At 48.1% G+C, this 16,848-nt stretch overlaps 1 protein-coding gene across 1 annotated transcript in view; it reads left to right on the top strand.

Moving 5' to 3' along the window:
* Nucleotides 1–392: 392 nt before the first annotated feature.
* The window catches only part of Pitpna (phosphatidylinositol transfer protein alpha), a 40,127-nt gene continuing 23,671 nt past the window's right edge, over nucleotides 393–16,848 (top strand). The window contains exons 1-4 of the mRNA XM_028759234.1: nucleotides 393–660; nucleotides 4,511–4,541; nucleotides 10,539–10,687; nucleotides 15,404–15,495. Coding sequence (XP_028615067.1) covers nucleotides 641–660; nucleotides 4,511–4,541; nucleotides 10,539–10,687; nucleotides 15,404–15,495 — 292 coding nt within the window. The 5' untranslated portion in view covers nucleotides 393–640. The remainder of the gene's footprint in view (nucleotides 661–4,510; nucleotides 4,542–10,538; nucleotides 10,688–15,403; nucleotides 15,496–16,848) is intronic.

The raw sequence follows: 16,848 nt of genomic DNA, 5'->3' as shown, positions 1-16,848 counted from the left end.
ATATCTTTCTGGTGGAGTTGTGAAGTCAAGTATTTAGAGAAAGTATATACACACTTGTTTGGTTTTGGTTTCTTGGTGAATCCAAATTAGTCAAGTGCTTCCTGGTTGAATTAAATCTCCAACTCCCTCATTTTATTTTTGACACCCTTGGCTCTCAGTACACCCACCATCGAAGTCCAAGCATATAGGCAAAGCAGCTCCTGATGCAGAAGAGCATTCATACCAAACATGTCTCTTTACTTCCTGACTACCAAACCAGACTTGGGCCCAGACGCCGACTTGGATCCGGAGCCACGGCCCATTTAAGGATGGAGGGGCGGACCCGGGAAGGTCCCGCCCCGCGTGAGGTCAACGCGCACTGCTGCGTCTGACGCTTTGGTTGCCGCAGAGACGCCCCGCCCCCGCGTGGCGCTGCGGAACCGGAGCTCCGGGCGGCGTCGGCAGAGGCGCGGGAGGTGGCGAGGCCAGGGCAGGGCGGCAGAAGCCCGCGCGGCGACCGCAGCGAGAGCAGCGGGGACAGAGCAGACCACGACGAAGGCGCACAGGCAGCGGGGCCGGGCCGGGCCACCGGGAGAGCGGCCACCGGGAAGCGGGCGGGAGGCCGGGCTGGCAGCTGGCAGCCGCCGAGCCGCGAAGCGACATGGTGCTGCTCAAGGAGTAGTGAGTGTCGGGTCGGCTGTGCGGAAGCGAGGCGGAAGGGAGGGTCGGGATGACGGCCGCGAAGGCAGATCGCCTGCCGGGGGATGGAGAACACCGGATGGGGCTGTTGGGCCGCCTAGCAGGGGCGGAGAGGACAGTGGGGGCTGGACGGGGCCTGAGGTGGAGCCGGAGGGGCCAGAGGGTGACAGACAGCACCTGAGGTGGGATCGAATAGGCCAGAGAGGAGGCCGAGAACCGGTGCGGGGCGGTCAGGGCCTGAGGAGGGGTCAAGGGGATAGGGAGAGCCAGAGGAGGCATGAGGAGGGGCCCGGGGAATGGAGAGTGCTGGATGTGGTGTGGCCCTATGGTGGGCGCCGAGAGATGAAGGGGCAGGCAGAACTGCCTGAAGGACTGAGGAGTTGTGTAAGGGACCAAGGAGCAGTGGGACAAGGGCAGGCAGCGCCGGTGAGTTGGCTGACGGTGGGGAGGGGTTTGAGACTGAGGTGTACCAAGGGGCAGGGAAGATCAGATAAGATAGCTCTTGGAATGGAGTTGAGGTGGTGGGGAGGAGTGTTGAGGCGGAACCTGGGGCATGGACAGTGGCTGCCTGAGGCAGCAGAGGAAGAGGGATTGTAATAATTGGTTGCAGAAAAAAAGGACTTCAAAGCCACGCTTGGGTGATGAGATGGGAGAAGCATAGGGGACTAGATAACAGGGCTGGAGTGGCATGGTACCCGAGGAGGCTTTTGCAAGAAGCTCAGCATGCCTGCTTAGGACTTGGCAACCCTTGAATGAAGAGTCTAGAAAATACAGGGCAGGTTCTGAAGTGGTGTGAAGGAGTGTGGGTGATAGAGAAGGGCAGGAAGTTAGCAGAGCCCAGGACCATCCAGGAAGATAATTTAAGAATGAATGTGCCTGCTAATGGAGGCTTGAGGTCCAAGAAGGGATATCCAATCCTACAGGATGCTAGGTGTTGGTGCAAAGAGATAAGGACATTGTTTGGAGGAATTGAGGAAGTCCCACAAATGTTTTGGGGCGTGTGCAGCTGTTGATACGGAGATGGACACGGCTTGCAGAGAGATTGATGTTTGCTCCTGAAACCCAAGGGCTTGGCTGACAGGGCTCTTTGGATTGCTGTCTTCCAGACAGTATGACCCACTCCTGAGTCCTGAGGATCATGGTTCCAAGTGAACATCCCAGGGCTTTCTGCTCTCCAGGAGAAATTGGATGTGTATAGAGTTTATGGTGCCCCTAAGCTTCCCTAGCGGTGAGGGCAAGAGGGCAACATTGGGTCCTAAGCTGCAGAAGAAATGGGAGATGTCAAAGTAAAGAGAAACTTGGGAAAGCCTTAGTGACCAAGTAAGTGTGCAGAGGACTCTGTCTCTCAGTGAAGGCACTTTGTCTCTCCCCACAGGGTTTTCTCCATGGAAGTGTTTAAGATATTGAAGACATAGTGTAGTTTGAATGACAAAAGAGAGCCAGGTGTCATCCTACCTTGACTCTTGAGAACATTAATTTGGAGGCTCCATCGCCTCTCTTAATACCCAGTCTGATGTTAATCCAGCCAGAGCTCAGAGCTTTATGTGGTGAAAAGCAAGAACACTTGGGTGCCAGTGTTCTCCAAGGAGAACATGGTGCACTTTGCATTTTAATCCATAGTGTCCAAGCTCTTCTCACTTTACAGATTAAAAAATAAAATCCCACAAGAATCCCACAGTCTGTAGTAATGTGTAGTTTTGTAAAGGTCAAGCTGGGGAAAGAAGGGCCTTTTGAAGAGGCAAGTGAGTTTGGGAGGCAGGCGTTCCTTTCCCATTCTTTGTTCTCCCCACTTGAAGCCTGCCAGGGAAGGGGCCAAGGGTGCCGATGATCTGTATTTCTGTGTGATGGGTCCCTGTGTGTGCAGCCATGGGTAGGGGACAGGATAAGAAACTGGGCAGGAGGGGGCATCAGGATACTTGGCTGTGCTTGGAGCCCTGCAGCTCCAAGACCGACACAAGTGAAGGTCATGCCATGGTGAGCATGGCTCCAGTCTCGGCTCAGCTGGGCCTCCATGGCCCTATCTTTTTAAATTGTCCCCTGTAGCTGCTGAGGTGGTTTTGTTACGAGAGAGCAAGGGAGAAATGTCTGGGTGTGCAGATGGAACCAGGCTCAGAGCATCCTTGAAGGCGCTGGACTGTAACTAGTCTGTTCTGAGGGGCGGCTTGGACCTCAAGGTTGTTGTCTCTGTTGCTTTTTCTGACACTTCCTCTAACAGGATTTTCCCCGATTTGAGTTCTGCAAATTCTTTGATGTGATTTTTGCTGTGTTCTTGAAGATAAAAGGCGTATTGTTTTCTAGGAAGTTTCTTCTGAGGGTGCAGAAATTCTGCCCTCTAAGTTGGAAGTACTTCTATGCACAGTTGCTTTCTTCTAATGGGAGGATTTATATTATTCGAGTCTTTCTGGAGGAAGGAAATTAGCAGGCAGTACAGACTTGGAACCCATTTTGTTTGTTTGTTTGTTTGTTTGTTTATTTATTTTCCTGCTGCTTTTTCTGCTTGATGCCTGGCTTTTACTCTGAAGTTTTCCTCAGGCCTCACTGTGTGTTTGTGTGTTTTCTTGCTGCCTGGGAGAACTTTGTGGGACTAGGGAATAGCAAGCTGTTATGCAGCCTGGAGCAAGAAGACATTCTTGAACCTCTGCATAGGAAGATGATATGTTCATGCTTCCCTAAGCAAGCATACAAGGTTCAGGGGGCCCAGCGGGTTCCAGCAAGGCTCTGAGAACTGGGGATCTCAGCTTTGCCTCTTGCTTATTTATTTATTTTATTTTATTTTATTTTATTTCATTTCTTTGAAACAGGGTCTCTCTGTGTAGCCCTGGCTGACCTAGGGAACTCACTCTGTAGATCAGGCTGGCCTCAAACTCAGAGATCTGCTTGCCTCTGCCTCCTGAGTGCTGGGATTAAAGTCATGCCCCACTGCCTGTCTCCACTTTTTTGTTTTTTGATTTTTGTTTTTAAAGAAACATGGTAACTCTGGTTTGCCTGGAACTTGCTACATAGACCAGGCTGACCTCAAACTGACAGACTACCTGCCCCTGCCTCCTCTGTGCTGAGTGGCTTAGCTTTTGAGTCCAGTCAAGGCCTTTCTTTTCAGTTCTATGACCTCAAAAGCACTGCACTGGGGGTCACTCACGGGTCCGCTGTGAAAGCAAGCCACTTGGAGACGTGCCTCTAGCCCACTCATTTCTCTGGAGTTCTGTGACCCTCTTGAGGACTTTGCTGGCCACAGTTTCTCCATCAGCACCTCCAACAATTTGGAGGTGGTCAGAATGGAGGTAGAGAGAAAGTGAGGGGTTGGAGTGCTTTTGGATAGCTCCTGGAGGGTGGGTCTGGATGTCATCTTGTATTGCTGCATGAGGGAGCCTGTACTGTAACATTCTTTGGAGAGCAGGGGTTGTGACGCTTAAGCCTCTGAGGACTAGGCCCCTTCATAGCCTTTGACCATGAGGGCTGGTGCTGGGAAGTTGGGCTCACTGATGCATATCCTCAGGGCTATATTCTTCAGATCTTAATCTTTATCGTGATGAGCCGTTTCTGTTAGCTTCTCTGTGTTGCTAGACACATTAGCAGGTCTTACCAGGGAAGAGATGTTTGAAGGTAAGGGGAGAGAAAGATGTGACTGAGTGGCCTGCGAAGTAGGTGATGGGAATTGAGGTTTGCGCTGAATCACAGGGTTCTAAATGGGATTCCAGAAGGCCATGGGGGACCCTAGCCTGCTGGGTTTTTGTCAGTGAGTAAAGGGTCAGATGTGACAAGACATCTGTGGGCAGCTGTGCTGAGGTGATGCTTCAGAGCCTGGAGCTGATACTCTCTTTTTCCTCTCTTGTAGTCGGGTCATCCTGCCTGTGTCTGTAGATGAGGTAAGTCCCTTTTTTTTCTCATCTCACCCATACTTGTTCGTGAGTACATGTGGACATCAGCTTAGTTAGGCTGGGAGTGGCCATACTTTTGTGTTGCTTTCAGTTTTTGTTCTAATACAGAGATAGCCAAGATTTGGTTCAAGTATTCCTGTGCTACTCTCTGCTGAATCTGGATACCTGGGTACAATCAGTTTCAAGCTGTTGACTTGCTGATAGCTTTGGGCAGACTAAAGCAGCTATTCCCCTACTGGATGACTGCACTGTCTAGGGGCATGTTACTGATGGGCTGCTGTGCGTGCGTGCGTGCATATGTGGGGTCTCCATGATCAGGCTGGGGACAGTGCTCTCTGGTTAGTGACACTTTCTAGCTATGAAGCAAACCAGCAAGGCCAGAAATCTCTGAGTCCCCAGCCATGCTAGATGGCTGCTGGAAAGACCAAGGCACAGAGCCCTCCTTTTACGGAGGACAGGGGCTGACAAACTGGCTTGCCTTGCCTTCCATCCTTTTATGGTTCCTAGGTCTGACAGCCTAGCGTGTGGAGCTGGCAGCAGTGGTTGCCACAAGAAGGTTCATAGGCCGTGCTGACTCAGAGCTGTCTCTTGGATAGAGAAAACGGCCACAGAACTGCCCTTGTCCCACCCTTTTTTCTGAACTTCCTCTATTTTCCCTTCCTGGCTAAGCTTATTCATGACTTTGCTCTGAATCCACAGCTCCACCCCAGCTTCCAGCAAAATAAAGACCAGCCTGAACCCCCAGTTGTGGTTCCATTTCTTTATCTTGTAGGACCAGTGGGAATCCTGTGCTACACAGGGGAAGCTGGCTCTCTGAGAAATGAAAACAGGCCAGCAGAGCCCAGAACCTCCCTCTCTCCCATTCCCCAGGTTTCTCTGTATAGCCCTGGCTGGCCTCAAACTTAAGAGATCTGCCTGCTTCTGCCTCTCCTCTTTTTGTATCTGTATGCTATATGTGTGGGGTACCTACAGAGGTCAGATGAAAGCCCAGGAGTTAGAGTCACAGGTAGTTGTGAGTTACCCACTGTAAGTGCCTCTAAAGGTCAGCAAGGACACTTAACCACTGAAGCATCTCTCCAGCCCTGTGGGAGCATTCTTTTTGCTGTTGTTGTTGTTTTTCGAGACAGGGTTTCTCTGTATAGCCCTGGCTGTCCTGGAACTCACTCTGTAGACCAGGCTGGCCTCGAACTCAGAAATCTGCCTGCCTCTGCCTCCCAAGTGCCGGGATTAAAGGCATGTGCCACCACTGCCTGGCAGGAGCATTCTTTAGATGAGACAAGTCACCCCCAAGAATGATGTGCCTGCATTGGTCTCTGAGATACTTGTCTGTATTGGGGGACTGTGTACTTGGTGAGAGCTGTGGAGAGCTGGGAGGGGCAGATGTGAGCTGGAACGTGGTCTGAGTAGTCAGAAGTAAAGATCCAAGAGACATCAGGTACCAGTGGCGCCAGAATAGTAAATCAAAGAGTCTGAGGACAGCTCGGGCATACAGTAAGATATGTAATAAAATATCTTACAATATTTTTGTGAGATTTTATAATAGAATTAATTTAAAAAAAAGACTCTTGGGACTTAATCCTGACACTTGGGGGTCTGAGGCAGGACTATCAAAGCTGAGCTACAAAATGAGTCTGGACAGCCAGGCCGTCAGAGGAGTAACCTGTCTCAAAAGAAACGATAAAGAAGCTTGGCGTGGTGGTGGTGGTGGTGGCGCACACCTTTAGACCCCCTGCCCTAGAGGCAGAGGCAGGCGGGGTCTCTGTGAGTTCAAGGCCAGCCTGGTTTACACAAAGAAACCTTGTCTTGAAAAACAAGCTAAACCGGGCAGTGGTGGCACACACCTTTAATCCCAACACTTGGGAGGCAGAGGCAGGTGGATTTCTGAATTCGAGGCCAGCCTGGTCTACAGAGTGAGTTCCAGGACAGCCAGGGCAAGAAAAAAAGAAAAAAAAGAAAAACAAGCTGAGCAGTGGTGGTGCACACCTTTGATCCCAGCACTTGGGAGGCAGAGGTAGGCAGATTTCTGAGTTCGAAGCCAGCCTGGTCTACAGAGTGAGTTCCAGGACAGCCAGGGCTATACAGAGAAACCCTATCTAGAAAAACAAAAACAAGCAAATAAGAAACAAACAAACAAGCAAAAAAGAAAAACAAAAAGAAAAGAAAGGGGAAAAGAGTCCCTCGGGGATGTGAGATTGTCTTTATGTAGGATTTCAGCTATAGTGGATCAGATGAGTCTGTGATCGACCACTCTGAGACTGTAAGAGTGCTGCGGAATGGGGGGCCCAGGATGGTCTGTGCTGTCCTGGCCTCTCATGGTGGGTGCGCCCACGGTTGGAAGAAAAGAGAAATGCCCACCTTGAGGACATCACAGCTGGCAGTTTTAGCTTGTGGTGGTTTTGCAGCATGGAGGAAGTGGTGAGCCGGGCAGTGCAGTCAGAGGCTAGGACCAGCAGGAGCCTGGGAAGCGTGCGCTGGTTCAGATTCAGCTGTCTGTGGTGTTGCTCAGCCGGCCTGGACTCAGCAAGACAGCACTGACAGGAAAGCAGCAGGGCTGCTTGGGGGACGTCGCTCCATCGGTAGCAGATAGTTCCGGATAATCAGAAAATTCTAGAATGTGGGGAGTGAAGAATAAAGTAAAGAGCAGCCCCCTTCTAGAGTCTCTGCCAATTACCCCTTTCTGACTCACCAGTGGCTCCCACGAGAGCAGGCCAGGGTCATGTGACTGGTAGATTCAGGTCCTGGATTGGAGACCAGGACTTGGCTCCCTAGGAGCTTCTGATTTGGAGAGGAGAAAGGAAAGGAGAAGGCCACGGGTCTATAATCATCCTGATGCCTGAATCGATATTTTGGGGCAGAATTAGCTTTTTGGCCAGAGTCTTTAGTGTAACACTACCTTGGGTTTCCAGGCATCCTGCAGCAGAGCAAGAAAGCCCTGGCTGTTTGACATGGGTGTGTCCACCAGTGGTTCCTGGCCTACCTCCTGTGGAGAGGGCAGGCTCAGGGCATCCTTCCTCCAATGCCACCTGACCTGACAGGGCTGTATGGGTGGGTCAACAGAGCACTGGTTTTTTTCTTGTTTTTGAGACAGAGTCTTACTGTATATCCTTGGCTAGCCTGATACTCAGTATGTGGCCCACAGTGGCCTTAAACTAATTCATGGCAGTCCTCTTGGCTTAGCCTCCTGTGTGCTGGGATTACAGCCATCTGTGTGGGCCATTGGTGCCCAACTGTATCGCATTTTCTTCTTGTATGTCATTCAGTGTTTCTGCTGTACATTTCATCACCCCAGGTTCCTACTCAGTTATCCAAGTGGTAGAGTCTCTGCTTTGTGTCACTGAGTGACTTAGTCTATGGGGACTAGACAAGGAGACATCTCTCAAGGGCAAGGTAACATTGTTCTCAGCCTATGGAGGCTGGAACCCAGGTCTCTTTGGGGCTCTATCTGATTTTGTGGTCTGACCCCCACCTTAACCGCGACCCAATCTTGAATCTGGCAGCATTCCCAGAATGCAGAATGGCTGTTCCAAAGCCCTCTGACATGAAGTATCCCTCACTTGGACTTTGTGCAGATCTGTCTTCTTTACCTCTTTGGATTAACAAAACTGCCTCACTTGTCTGATTGGGATTAAGGGATCAGAATATCAAGAGAGATTAAAGGGGAAGAGGCCAGCACGGTAGACTGATCCTCTTAGAGCCCGCCCTCTGATCTCCTGCCTTGGAAGGGAATCCCTGAGGACCATGGTCTTTCCTGGCCCCAGGGCCCCTCTCCAAAGAGTACTAATAGCAAGCCACAGCTAGTCTGGCCCACAGGCCCTCTCCTTAGCTTGCCCTTTAGGATTTGCTGAGTCAGTTGTTCAATGTCCTTATGACTCTTCCAAAGCAGAGGTCCTGCTGCTTCATGTGGAGGAAGCCCTAGGTCAGCCAAACCCTGACCCATTTGATATGGGTTTCAAGTGTGCCTTAGCAGGTGTTGGGCTGGAAGGGCACAAGGGGCAGTGTGGGCATCCGTGAGGCACCACAGAAGTACGGGTATTGCTCAAAATTAACAAGATCGAGGTAACTTGTCTTACCCTCTCAAATGTTTCTCTTTGAGATTAACTGAGCCTTGATCACTTATCTTTCTTTGGCATTCTGTACTGGACTTTTGCTTTGGAAATTTGGGCTTTAGGCTTTGTGGTAAGCAGAGAGCTGTACCAGTCCACTGCTTTACCCTTTACATGTCTCCCGGAAGTTTTCTTGGAGTATGTAGGGGGCTGAGATGGAGAAGGCTTCCAGGTGTGACAGCTCTGCATGTTGTGACAGCACTATGCCTTGGAGCAGATGCCAGAGATACAGCTAGGTGATTTCAATCTCAGAGGGAACACCCCTAGTCTTACCCTTGGGGGTATTAGGAATTCAAAGGAGGGTGTAGAAGGCCAGGGAAGCTTTATGTCCACCCCAGCAGGTTTGGTAATTGAGATCTTGTCTGTCTTTTCCTCGGCCTTCTTGGTTCTGGGTGCCATGAGGAAAATGCATTTTGGAATAGATATAATTTCCTGTTCTGTCACTGTTCTTTTTCTTGCCTTTTGTATTGTTTTTGAAACATGAACCCTGACTGTCCTAGAAATTGTTATGTTGACCAGACTGGCCTTGAACTCCCAGAGATCCATCTGCTCTGCCTCCTGAGTGCCAAGATTATAGGCCACCATGCTCAGATTCTTTGGCATGTTTTTCTTTTCCAGATAACTTCTCTTAGAAATGGGGGTGGGATCAGGGCTAGTCCTGGACATTGTCTTTAAGTCATCAGTTCTACACCAAGCTGTCCTGAAAGGGTCAGAGGAGGCCAGTGACTTGATAGGGTGGCATGTGACCCGAATAAAGGAAAACCAGGCTTTTGCCATCCAGCACCTGCCAAGGCAGAGGGGCATGCAGCCAGCACAGTCTGGTGAAGGGATCGTAAGGCAGGGAGCAGGAATATGGCTTCAGCCCACCAGGAATGGGAAGGATCTGGAGAGTCTTGAGGTCCCTGCAGGGTAAGGAGAAGCCATACAGGAGAGACTGCAAGTGGGCTGAACCAATGTTTTGCCTGCAGTTGTGGGATACACAGCACTGGATAGCTTTCTTTGACAGAAAGTTGAATTTTTGGTTTTGGGTCTTTTACATGTTTGTTGTTGCTTGTAGGGTTTGTTTGTTTGTTTGTCCCCCGTCCCACCCCAGGATTTCTCTGTGTAGCTCTGGCTGTCCTGGAACTTGCTCTGTAGACCAGGCTGGTCTCAAACTAAGAGATCCATCTGCTTCTGCCTCCTGAGTGGTGGGATTAAAGGTCTGCACCACTACTGTCTGGCTTGTTTTGTTTTTTTAAACACAGGATCTCAGGCTGTAGCCAAAGATACCCTAGAGCTCATTGTAGCTTAAGCTGGCCTCATACTCATGGCGATCCTCCTACCCCAGTGTTCCGAGTGCTGCCGCTCCAAGTATGCCATGCTTAGCCTTAGGGTCTGTGAGGTAGATTTTTAGTAACTGAGATCCTGTTTTGGGGTCTGATACTAGAGCTGGGTCCAGGCCAGAAGAGATCCTGGACTATGTAATGCTTTCTGGATGATACTGTGAGATTAAGTATAGTCTCTGCTCTTTTTAAACTCATGGCTTTATAAAAATGGGAGGATAAAATTAAGTATTTCTGATATTAAAAAGAGCCTGCAATTCCAGCTATTTGGGAATTTGATGCAGGGGGAGAAGGGGGGCTAAGAATCTAGCTTAGTGGTTGAGCATTTACCTAGCAGCCTAGCATGCTTAACTTAAGGCCCTGGGTTCAATCCTTAGTACTGGGGGAAAAAGTGAAAGAAAGAAAGTAAATAAAAATAAGTAGGAGATGCCACAGAGCAGAGTTCTTTATTGCTTTGGGAAGGTTTTTGACAAAATCTACTGTACGTCCACAGGTAGAGATCGTTGCAGTTGGGCCAAGTGTAACTGTTGTAAATAATGCTTGTCTCTTTGGTTCTGTAGTATCAAGTGGGGCAGCTGTATTCTGTGGCTGAAGCCAGTAAAAATGAAACTGGTGGTGGGGAAGGTGTGGAGGTCCTGGTGAACGAGCCCTACGAGAAGGACGATGGCGAGAAAGGCCAATACACACACAAGATCTACCACTTACAGAGGTATGTGACTGGTGGCCGGCAGCAATGTGGCCTGCTTTGGAAGTGGTGGCACTGGATAACTGGGAGTGTCTCCAGGTTATAGGCTGACAGCCTGTGTCACTCCACTTGTCAGTTGGGTGTGGGTGGTATTTCTTTGTTTATTCAAGGATTATTTTGTTGTTGTTAGTAAAAAATAAAGTAGCTCCACTTACCCTACCGTGCTCCCTGTCCATAGAAGCTGTTTGCTGTTTGAGCTATTGGTGTGTTGGGGCTCTTCATTGTACCGAGTGTAGGAGTGTGTGGAGTGTGAGTCTAAGCACACACCCATTTCCTTTATTCTTGTGTTGACCATACATCTATATATACTGGTCTTCCTCTATAGTTAGGTCCCTTCATAACTGCCTTTCACAGCACTTCCTGCCTGGTGGTTTGCTGAGGATTCAATTCAGAGCCTCACTTAGGCTAGGCTTATGGTCAGGCCCTTGGACTCCCTCCCCTGCCTTCCTGCCTTATTCTTTCAAAGTTATGTATAAAGACCCGGTATGGTGATGCTTGCCCAAAGTCTTAACACTTAGGAAGTTGGGGCAGGAGGATGGTAAGTTTGAAGCCGGTTCAGACTATGTAACAAATTCCAAGTCAGTCTAAGCTACAAAACATCTCAAGCTGGGCAGTGGTGGTGTACACCTTTAATCCCAGCACTTGGGAGGCAGAGGCAGGTGAATTTCTGAGTTCAAGGCCAGCCTGGTCTACAGAGTGAGTTCCAGGACAGCTAGGGCCACACAGAGAAACCCTCTCTCGGAAAAAAATCTTAAAAGCAAGCAAAGAAACAAACAAAACCCCACAAAACAATCAAAAAACTTCTCAATGAACAAGTAAAGTAATTAAGAATGTAACATGCTCTGCCTTTGATCCCAGCACTGGGGAGGCAAAGGCAAGTGGACCTTTGTGAGTTCAAGGCCAGCCAGGTCTACAGAGCAAGTTTCAGGACAGCCAGGGCCAAATAGAAAACCTCTGTCTCAAAAAACCAATCAGACAACAACAAAAAGGGGGGGAGGGGAGAAAAAGAAAAAACATGTGTGCTCATGTGTTGTACACATGCTCTAAGCTATTTCAGCAGTCCTTTCTTGAGATGCATTTGCTAGTAATTTCCAGATGCAGACCATCTTTGGATACACTTACAGCTATAAGTGTAGTAAATGTAGTAAAAAGTGTAGTTGTTAGGTCAGTATTTAAATCCAGATTTTGTAGAATCAGATGTTTAAAAGTTATATCAATTTGTGTGTGTGTGTGTGCGTGTGTGTGCGCGTGCGCCTGTGTGTGCTCTTGAATTTGGGGCTTCTGGAAAAGCAGCAATTGCTCTTAACTTCTGAGCCACCTCTCTAGCCAACCCCCTTTTTAAAATTAGTAAAAGGATTTTTTTTGTCCAATATTTTCAAATAGCTTTGGAAATCATTTGTGTACTAGAACTTATAATAAACCAGACACATTTTCTGAATCCAAAGTCAAAATGATTTTACAGTGAACCATGAACTGGCCCGAAGGACCCTCAAACCAGCAGTAAGCATTTACCAGCTTGAATCGAAGTCAACCAGACTGCTCCAAATAAGTCAGTGTCTTCTGGCCACCATAGGCACCTGCACCTATGCATACATATAATTAAAAGTCAGATTTTTTTTTTTTTTAAAAAAAGGAAGTACTTGATGGGTGGAGATGGCGCACAGCTTTGATCCCAGAACTTGGGAGGCAAAGGCAGGCTTATCTCTGAGTTTGAGGCCAACCTGGTCTACAGAGTGAGTTCCAGGACAGAGAAACCCTCAGAAAACCAAAAAGAAAAAGAAAAAAGAATCTGCATTTTGATTCCTAGTCACTGAGTGGAAGTGAATCAGATTCATTTTCATATGTTGAAATCCTGGGTTTCCTGTAGTTGCTGCTTTACGGGCTCGCAGGCCTGGCAGGACAAAGAGCAGCTCACCGTCTGCTCACTGGACTCAGTGAACCGAGTGGCGGAGAGAACGTGTATGTGTGTGAGGAGTGTGCACCCTTCCCTGCCTCTTCTATGCAAGAAAGTGTAGACACCGAGTTGCTACCACTGTTAACTCCAGAACACACTGAAAGGGGGTATGGTCCTGGTGGTCCTCATGAGGACAAAAGCCTTTCTGGGAAGGAGGGAATGATGGCTCCCACAGTCCGCAGTGTCTTTCATTCCCTGCTCTGGATTGCTGCAGCAGCGTCCCGCTCTTCTCTTGTCTTCCATTTCTCTGTATGATAAGCACTTTGTTGTAGGCTCTGTGCAGTCTTCTTGAAAGCTGTAAACTGTGAAGCTTCCCTTTGTCCTTGGGATGAAGTACGACTGCCTCACTTAATTTACAGGCTCTTTTGTGACTCCGTCCCTGTGTTCTGCCTGGTACCTTGCACTAACCACGCTCTCTCCCAGCCTTACCCTGTACTAACCTCACTCTCCCAGCCTTTTCTGCCCTACTTCCAGCCTGTTTCATGGTATCCTGCATACCCACTGCCCATGTTCATGTAGCTCTGACTGCCCTGAGGAGTTTGCCTTAAGTCATGAGCCTCCCCAATTGTGTTTCTGCTGTGCTCCTCCTCTGAGAGCCCTGTGATCACCCTAATAGAACATATTCCTTCAGGACTGTCATTAGTTGTCTGTCTCTGGACCCTTTGGTTCCTGGGTATCCTGTGCCTGGCACACAGAAGCATCACCAGGATGAATGTGTCTCAGTGTATGAAGACTCTCAGGCTTGCTCTGGGGGCGCAGGGGTAGTTTGCTGGGGATTAGCTCTTTCCTAGACCTGAGGCACTAAAGGGGCTTCAGTAGGCTAGAGCCTATGGAAGATAATGTAAGCTACCATCTAAAAGCTAAGCAAGATGGACTGTGATGTAGCTCAGTGCTCAGGTAAGCAAAGACTGTCATGTATGAGACTCTGATCCCAGCAGTACCTCGCATGCATGTGAGTACACACACACACACACACACACCTACACTCGAGCTGACTAACTATCCATATCATTCTGTAACATGAAATGAAAACTGAATAGAAGGGCTAAGGAGATGGTTCAGTGGCTAAGAATACTGGCTGCTCTTGGAGAGGACTTGGGTTCGGTTCCTAGTACCCAAGTGGTGACTCACAACCATCTGTAACTAGTCGTAGGGGATCAGAAGCCCTCTTATGGCCTGGGCAGGTACACATGGAGCACAGAAGTACATATAGGCAAAGTACTCATATACATAAAAATAATAAATCTTTAAAACCAATGGAAAAAAATGAGTAGAAGAAAATGTTATCCAGGTATGATTGTACACACCTGTAATTCCAGCACTTTGAAGGTTAAGACAATAACATCTAAGTTTGAGGCCAGCCTTGGCTAAATATTGTGTTCAAGGGTAGCCTAAGTCCTAGGTGCGATTTGTTTTGTATTTCTGTACTAAACACTACCACCAAAAGCAATTTGGGGAGGAAAGGAAAGGGCTTGTTTCACTTCATAGATTATAATCTGTCATCAATCAAGAGAGTACCAGGCAAGTACCAGGAGGAAGCAGCTGAAGCAGAGGCCATGGAAGAATGAGGTTTACTGGCTTGCCTCCCATGGCTTGCTCAAACTGCTTTCTTATACCATCCAAGACCATCTGACCTGGGGTGGTACCACCCACTTTGAACTGGGCCCTCCCACATCAACTATCAATCAAGAAAAATGCCCTGCAGGCCAATTTTATGGAAGTATTTTGTTAATCGAGATTCCTCTTTCCCAGATATGTCTAGTTTTGTGTCATGTTGACAAAAACCAACCTGCCTACTTGGGCTATGGAGTGAGTGAGACTTTTTGTTTGTTTGTATTTAAAGAAGGGCTGTATATGTAACTTAGTTGACAGAATGTTTGCCTGGCACGTTCAAGTCCCTGGGTTTGATCACATAACCAAGTGTGGTGGTATATGCCCATAATCCTAACATTGAGAAGTAGAGGCAGAAGGCTCAGAAGCTTAAGACCAGTGTGGGGATACATGAAACTCTGTGGCAGAGAAGAGAAAAAGATATAGCCCTGGCTGGCCTCAAACTCACTGTGTAGACCAAGTTGGCCTCAAACTCACAGAGATCCTCCTGCCTCTGCCTCCTGAGTGCTGTGATTAAAGGAGTGTGCCTCCACTCCCAGCCGAAACTTATTTTTTGAGCCAGGATCTCTAACTGAACTAAGTGGCTGGCCACTGATCTTGAGAAATCCTGTCTCTGTTCCCACCCCCAAACACTGAGGTTACCTGCACTGTTACACCTAGCTTTTTATGTGGGTACTGTGGCTCCAAACTAAGAGAACTACTTTACTGACTGAACCATCTGCCTGGCCCTTGGAACCCACCTTCTGAATCAGTCAGCTGGTCGCACTGGCTGTAGACCTGCGATCCCAAGTGTAGTGGAACATCGGCTATGCTGCTTGCCTTGTGCCCACTGGGCTCTGGCAGACTATAATGCGAATGTGGACTGGCAGTGGCTAGCCCAGGATCTCATGAGCTGTCTTGCTCATGGTGAGTGGCAGGGCAGGTTTTGATGATATGTGTTATGTGTAGCCAGTCAAGCTGAGGTGTCAGGCTCTGGCAGTTGCCTGCATATCTCATGGAAAGTTGCTTGTCAGCTTGTGACCCTGGGAGCAGGAGCTGTGGGCAGGAGGCTGCTCTGCGGCTCTTCTTTCCTTGCTCCTGCTCCTTTGTTCGCTCATCAGCTCTTTTCACCACAGCAAAGTACCCACGTTTGTTCGAATGCTGGCCCCAGAAGGCGCCCTGAATATACATGAGAAAGCTTGGAATGCCTACCCTTACTGCAGAACCGGTGAGTGTGGGGCTGCCCAAGGTGGGCACAAGTGGGCAGTGAGGCTGGAGGGAGGGGTCAGGGCTTTGTGTCCACTGTACCTTTTCAGAGTAAGCCAGAGGAAGGAGGAGGGGGCTCCTTCAGGCGTGGGGCATGTCAGTGTTATCCATACAGCTTAGCCACGCTGACAGTCAGAGCCAGAGGCAGCACAGAACAGCTTCTCTTACTGGGGGTGAGTTTGACAATTTTGATTATTTTTAATGATTACAAAAGTAATGCTTACTGCATGTATTTTGGAAAATAAATAAAAACGGGGAAAAAATTACTCATGATTCTTTCATCTCTGGATAATCACTACTAACACTGCAGGGGTTTTTCTAGCTTTTCTTTTTTTTTTATGTTATATGAGTTTATAGTTAATATATACATATAAAATCTCCAGACACACAATTTTTAGATAATTACTATTTTTTTGATAGGGTCTCATGTAGCTGACTACTAATTACATTTTTTAAATTACATTTCTCTCTAAATTTTTTAAAGTTCTGTTTAATCTATCTCTCTTACACACAGGAGCACACACACATGTGATAGTGTATATGTGGAAGTTAATGGACAATTTTGTAAGCCCGTTCCTTCCTTTCACTCTGCAGATCCAGGGGGACAAACTTAAGCCATCAGGCTTGATGGCAAAGAAAGTTCCACTTGCTGACTGGAATTGTTATTTTTGAAAAACTATTTTAGATTTTTTAATGTGCATATTGCTTTGCCTCCATGTGTGTATTTGTAGCCTGTGTACTTCTGGTGCCGACAGAGGCTAAGGGAGGCATCGCATCCCCTAAACTGGAGTCACAAAAGGCTATGAACTGCTTGGTGGATGTTGGGACCCAATCTTGCTCCTCTGCAGTAGCAGAGCAGTGAACGCTCCTAGCCATCGGGCCCTCTCTCCATCACCCCTGTTGCTTCTTCATATCTACAGCAGCAGCATAAGACCCCGCCATGTGAATGTATAGCTGGCCAACAGTATCTGTGGGCTCCGCATCCATGGACTTTATAAACTCAGATCAAAAATATGTGGGAGACCACTGGACTTGGTGGTATATATGTTTAATCCCAGCACTTGTAAGAGGAAGGCAGGTGGATCTTTGTATGTTTGAAGCTACCCTGGTTTACATAGGGAGTTCAAGCCTAGCTAGGGCTACATAATGAGACCCTGTCTTAAAAAGATAAAAATAAAAATTCAACTTCAAAACAAAACAAGTCTGAACAATAGAGTATAACCGTTTATATTGTTAGGTATTATAATTCAGAGATGTACAGTATCTAAGAGGATATGCATTGGTAATATACAGATATTTTATATAAAGAACTTGA

Source organism: Grammomys surdaster, unplaced genomic scaffold, assembly GCF_004785775.1.
Source record: "Grammomys surdaster isolate TR1022 unplaced genomic scaffold, NIH_TR_1.0 126278, whole genome shotgun sequence".
Lineage (NCBI taxonomy): Eukaryota > Metazoa > Chordata > Mammalia > Rodentia > Muridae > Grammomys > Grammomys surdaster.
Note: the sequence above shows the minus strand (reverse complement) of the source record. Positions and strands in the feature narration are given on the sequence as shown.